This window comes from Hyla sarda, chromosome 1 (assembly GCF_029499605.1).
Source record: "Hyla sarda isolate aHylSar1 chromosome 1, aHylSar1.hap1, whole genome shotgun sequence".
Classification (NCBI taxonomy): domain Eukaryota; kingdom Metazoa; phylum Chordata; class Amphibia; order Anura; family Hylidae; genus Hyla; species Hyla sarda.
In genome coordinates this window covers 151652601-151659280 of record NC_079189.1, presented here as the reverse complement: position 1 = coordinate 151659280, position 6680 = coordinate 151652601, and the positions used below count along the sequence as shown (strand labels likewise).

At 39.3% G+C, this 6680-nt stretch overlaps 1 protein-coding gene across 1 annotated transcript in view; it reads left to right on the top strand.

Moving 5' to 3' along the window:
* Positions 1-1691: 1691 nt before the first annotated feature.
* LOC130359821 (uncharacterized) overlaps positions 1692-6680 on the top strand; it is an 85804-nt gene continuing 80815 nt past the window's right edge. Inside the window, exon 1 of the mRNA XM_056562883.1 lies at positions 1692-1784. Coding sequence (XP_056418858.1) covers positions 1754-1784 — 31 coding nt within the window. The 5' untranslated portion in view covers positions 1692-1753. The remainder of the gene's footprint in view (positions 1785-6680) is intronic.

Genomic DNA, 6680 nt, shown 5'->3' with positions numbered 1-6680 from the left:
TGAAGCTTTGACATATAAATACAGCATTGCATTTTATGTGTAATTTATTAAACCTTAAGGGTTCACAAGCATGGTCTATGAATCATAAACCAGAATTTTGTAGCCAACAAGAAATTTCCTTGGCACCATTCTGATAACATTCCAATAAATTATATATCAATTCCACTTAAATAGAGGCATATAGTCCATAGATACAGGCCCACAAAATGGTGCTAATTCAGTACCTGCTTGAAAAACATTAGCGCCAATATGTGGGCAAGATGGGGGGCCCATTGTACCCCTTATATGCCCCTGCTAGCAGTGAATGATTTTTTACCAAAAGATGCACTACCCAAAAGCAGCCTCTGAGATCATTTTTATAGGCCAGCAGGGGAAGTACTTTTAGCTTTCTTATGGCAAGACTGTTAAATTAAACTATATTTACTTTTAACTCATTGACATATCTGCCTATGACATAACGGCATACCAATTTTTGCAGCAATCCAACATTTCTATCTGGGTGGATTATTATTTGTCTATTATGTGGTGTCCCAGTAGAGGATGTCGTCCTGTCGGCTAAATGTTGCTGGCATTATTTAGGCTGGGGAGGGCCAGTAACAATGGTCCCTGCCCACCCTGGTAATGTCAGGCTGTTGCTGCTTGGTTGGCATCTGGTTGAGAAGGAAAATACGGGGAACCACACACGTTTCTTTAATAAATAATTAAATATAAAAAAATCAAACCCCAAAAAATTGCATTCGGTTCCCGGTATTTTTATTCTCTGCCAGATACCAACCAAGCAGCAACAGCCTGACGTTACCAGGGTGGGCGAGGACCATTGTTACTTGCCCTCCCTAACCTAAATAATGCCAGTCGGTTACCACCTCGGCCCAGGAGCAAAATTTTTACCCCCGATGTGGGTAAAAATTGGGGGTCAGTGCTAGCGGTTTTTGGGGCTAATGCTAAGCCCCAGCTTCGTAATGTACTCTAATGGGGAGAGGTTAAATGACAGGTGCCATGCTGGTTGGGTGCGTGCACAGAACATTCAAAACATGTTTGCAGTGTTCCAATGGCAGCCGGAGGCCTTCACTGCCATGGGTCGATCCGCTAATAGGTTCTGCCTCAGGTAAGCTCTACTAGCAAAGCACCAATCTACCCAATGCTATTAAAGTAAAGCATTATCGATCCCCTATGGTGAACAGTGTAAACAAAAGCGAAAAAAACTGAATTAGCCAAAATTGATAAAAGATAAAAAGATAAAAAATTTCATATATGTACCAATTATAACTACAGATCATGGCACAAAAAAATTAGCCCTCAAACAGCCATGTAGAAGAATAAAAAATAAAAATAAAATCTAGGGGTCAGAATAAGGTAATTTTAAGCATACTGGGGAAGATTTATCAAAATCTGTCCAGAGGGAAAGTTCTCCAGTTGCCCATGTCAACCAATCAGATCACCTCTTCCATTTTTCACAGGCCTTTTTAAAAATGAAAGAAGTGAGTTGATTGGTTGCTATGGACAACTGCACCACTCTTCCTGTGCACATGTTTTGATAAATCTCCCCCACTGTACTTATTTTGTAAAAAAAAAAAAAAAAAATTGTGAAGACATGCAAAGCTGTGCAAATATGGGTATCGTTGTAATGGTATTGATATACAGACAATATGTCCCATTTAACTCAGTGGTGTTCCATCTCATCCAGTGACTGGCTTGAGCAACAATGTGACGTGCTGTCGGCAGCACCAGGAGTGTGTACCGGAGACCAGGCGCAATGTTAACAAGGCTGCGGCGGAATGATGGAGGTAAGTACAGGCTTATTTATGTTATCCACCTGGGTAAATTTATTAAAAAAGGGTTTTTGCTGGATAACACCTTTAATTTCTAAATAAATGTTCACATTCAGAAGTTCAATTCTACCTCATTAGCCATGAGCCTCACCTACCGATAGCAGCCAGGACCCACCAGGTATGAAGCACATGCAGCCCCTGAGAGTGATTCATATAACAGAAGCGGGACAAGGGCATACATTTACATCCTGCGTCCTCTAGGGGTTGTTACAAGGCTTTCCAACTACATGACACCCTGTTTTCTAATAGCTTAGTTCTAACCTGTTGGGCTCCAGTGATGTGAATTATCACTTGATGAAGCTAACATTATTTATTAATCAAATCCGAATTTACATCCTGACCTGCACCAATCCTAGACACCAGCCCAGGGTAGAAGTTGGAGAAGAATATAAAGCTGTGATTTCACTTCCATCCCAACACTTCCCCTCCTGATGAACATCCGATTAGACTTATGGAATGGGTGGCCCTGCATGACACTATTGTAAATGACTTGAAGATCTCTTTTGAATGGAAAATAGATATAAGGAAAGGGTCTGGAGTGTTAAAGCTTTTATCTAAACTTTTAGATTTAAATATCAGTGATGCTACATGCCAGAAATGCTTGTGGGATAGGGGAGACAAAACAATTTTCATTTCTTTCAACAACTTACAAAAAATACATCCCAATTTAATTTAAAATGACAAACATTCACATCCTGAGCACAGTTTTCAAGATTAACTATCCTGTCAGTACATGCACTCTCTACTGTAAGAGCCTTGAGACACTTGACTAATACAAAAAATATAATGCATTTAATCACAAAACATTTTCATCCCATGGACTGAATATTTTCTACTAAAAGCTTTGTATTATAGAAAAATTCCACCATGGTCTTGTTTATGACTTTGGAAGTGCATATGTGCTTCATTTAAACTAAAGGTATTTTCTAGATGCATTTTTTTACTTGGTGATAGGCTTGATGATGTGGGCTCTTTGCAACAGATGTAGGAAAAGATGTCATATATACCAGTCCACTATTAGCTATCAGAATTATAATATACCAATATACCATAATATACCAATCCTCATTCCATTTACCTGAATCACAAGCTCATCACATGTCCCTTTCATGTTAATTTTAAATCAAATGTTTTTGTCAAAACATCCAAAACACAAATAAAGTCAAGAAAAAATAACCCTTGACTTTTCTGACTGGGGGGCAGAGGGGGCTGAAGAAGGAGGAGACAGACGGGTCTGGGGGGAACTAAGGGGTCTGAAGGAGGAGGAGGACAGAGGAGTCTGGGGGACATTATGGGTGTTGAGGAGGGGTACAGAAGGGTCTGGGGAGGACTTAGGAGTCTGAAGGAGGAGAAATACAGAGGGTTCTGGGGGAATTTAGGAGTCTGGAGGAGGAGGACAGAGAGGTCTAAATCAGAACGTAGGGTTTTGGTGGGGACAGAGGGGTCTGGAGAGACCTGAGGGGTCCGAGGGGGCATGGGTGTTTGGAGGAGGACAAGACTTAATTGCCTGGTGAAAGAGGAAAGAGCGGTCTGTGGGAATGTAGAGGCCTGGAGGAGAAGGACAGAGGGGTCTGACAAAGGAGGACAGAGAAGTCTTAAAGATCTTGAAAAGGAATACAAAGGGGTCTGGGGGAACTTATGGGTCTGGAGGAGGATTTAGGGGATTGAGGAGGCAGAGAAGTCTGGATGGGGGGATAGAGGGGTCTGGAGAATGGATTAGGGGTCAGAGGTCTCAGGGGCTGCGGTTTCTGGGGGGTACAGAAGAGTCTGGGGAAGGAGGACAGTGGGTCTGTGGAGGAGGACAGAGGGGTCTAAAGGAGGACAGCGTGTGGTGGTGTTACATTCAGAGGGTCTAGGGTGTGGCAAGGTTATCTTCTGAGGGTACAGTAAATGGTAGTACAGTACTATATTTAGGGGATAACTATGTTCTGTGGGGTGAATGTGCTGGCACTAACCAACCACCTATTAAAGGGGGTGGTGTGTGTTGTGGATATTTGGGGAAGTGTCCTTTACATTGGGATAATCATCTCCACCATTAATCTCGATATTTAGTGTCTACTACTTTGTGTGGTTACATTACACTCTGGTATTATCCCTCTACTGTGGTGACGTACCTTTCTCTTGATATAGTGATTCTGACATGATAAGTTGGACAACAGAATTAGGTTCTACATGATTGCTGAGAGCGGGCCAAACTCGCTAGTTTTTGAAAAAGTTAGGTTTTAATGCAATGTAACTTTGTGATACCTTTTGATCTGGTTGTTGCCACACTTTCACATGGCATATTGTATAGGACATATCTGATCTGTGATCTATATAAGCCATTAACTACATGTTTACCAGAACATTCAGTAATATAGAGCATTGGGTTCAGGTGTGCTTGACTGCACGGAAGACAACTTTCAAATTTCATTAAAATGTTCTCAGTAGTCTAGGAGTTTGTTGAGTTTAATTTCCAGGCCTGCAGCGAGTGGGACACCTTATATTAAATAGAGAAGCTAAACTTTAAGCAGTTTTCAATTATCCAGGAGCCGGAAATGCAAATAGCATGCTCCATAAGGTTTCTGAGAAACTGTGTTTTTGCTGGAAGGCATATTTAACTTAATAATGATTAAAAGATGTGAAATCTTCAGACTATAAAGAAAAGTCTATTATAATAATATCGCAGGTACATGAAAGCAGATGTTGTCTCTGTAAAGATATAGTACCACCTATTACATGCAAAGACAGCTTCAAAACAGCGTTAGAAGGATAGCAAATACTCTCCATAGTCAAAGTACTAGTTAATTGAAAAGAACTTCTGGTGTCCACCTGGAACTGCAGTCCATGGTTACTCAGACACCACATCTGCCCGCTGAAACCTTCAATTTCCTCAGTGTGGGAAGTCTTCCCTAACTATAAATTCAGTGACTACCAGCAAAGGCGTTCTGCCTCAGGGAGAGTTAATTGTTACCTACAAAATATGTGTTAGCCAAGGAAAGTAGAATAGAGTTAGACTAAGAGCGGTTGCATGAAGTTCACATATGTACTATGTAGCATAATACAACTATTATTAACATTAAATAAATTCCTAGAATGGTTGTAATATACGTTAAATGTGTCACGCTGCATATTCTTAAGGCCTATATCAGAGACGTAGGCCACATCAATATAGGGCACTTGTAAAGAGACCGGAGTACAACAAGATGAAACAATTATTTCATTTGTGTAATCTTAATAATTATCACCATTGTGGTTGACTTATTATGAAGTTCTACAATGATAGTGTTATACAAAAAATGTATTCTAAAAAAAAAAAAAAATTGCATCTGATACTATAATCCTGTATCCATCATTACATAATGTCATAACTTCCCTAGATTATTTTAACAAAATATTTGACCGAAAGGGACCATAATATTTTCATAATAATGTGGCTGCAGTAGCAAATTGATGACTTTTCTTTGGCTGTATCCTTCTAAGGGGGCATTTGCACAACGTTTGGCTGATACGGTCGCTGGTGGGGAAATTTAAAAATAGGCACCGCACCTTATTCACTTAAATGCGCCGACCGGAGTCAGATAGTGACTCCAGTCGGCTCATTTTTGCACCATATCTGGTTTTGTAGCTGGACTGAAAACCACGGAATTATAATTTAAAAGCCACACTTTTGAATGGTTGACACTTATATTTATTACAGGAAACACACTGTCTATTTATCTTTAGGTGAAAAAATTTTTCAAGCATCATTAATTTTATTATATTGACTTATGCAGGAGAAAGCTATTCAGGGTTTAAATAATGCATGTAACATGAGCACCACATAGCCTGAAAGAAGTATCCTTTGTTATAATATAGCCATATATCTATAGTAGAAAACGCATAACCAGTAGTGATGAGGAAACCAAACCTGTAGAACGCGAGTTTGGTCAGAACTTAAATAAAAGTTTGGTTTGCACAGGTAGGCCAAACCCGCTAATATAACATCAGCCACATGAGAAAAAAGGAGAAGGGGAAAGGATCACATGACCTCAGGGAATCCCATAATGCCCTTCAATCACCTCTCCCAGCCAGTCAGGAGGCAGTATAGGGATGATGCCAAAACCACTAAAAATCCTATGCACATAGTTACAGCATCCATTTTAGTTATTACTGGGTAACAACTGTTTACCCATAACTCAACATGTTGCTGTAACTTTAACCCCTTAAGGACCAAGCCCATTTTCACCTTAAGGACTAGAGCATTTTTTGCACATCTGACCACTGTCACTTTAAGCATTAATAACTCTGGGAAGCTTTTACTTTTCACTCTGATTCTGGATTGTTTTTTTTCATGACATATTTTACTTTATGTTAGTGGTAAATTTTTGCCGATACTTGCATCATTTCTTGGTGAAAAACTTCCAAAATGTTATGAAAAATTAGAAAATAGTGCATTTTTTTTTCACTTTGAAACTCTCTGCTTATAAGGAAAATGGAGATCCCAAATAAATTATATATTGATTCACATATACAATATGTCTACTTTATGTTTGCATCATAAAGTTGACATGTTTTTACCTTTGGAAGACATCAGAGGGCTTTAAATTTCAGCAGCAGTTTTCCACAAAATTTTCAAAATCGGAATTTTTCAGGGACCAGTTCAGTTTTGAAGTGGATTTGAAGGGCCTTCATATTAGAAATACCCCATAAATGATCCCATTATAAAAAATACACCCCTTAAAGTATTCAAAATGACATTCAGAAAGTGTGTTAACCCTTTAGGTGTTTTACAGGAAAAGCAGCAAAGTGAAGGAGAAAATTCAAAATCTTCATTCTTTTACCAGCATGTTCTTGTAGATCCAGTATTTGAATTTTTACAAGGGGTTAAAG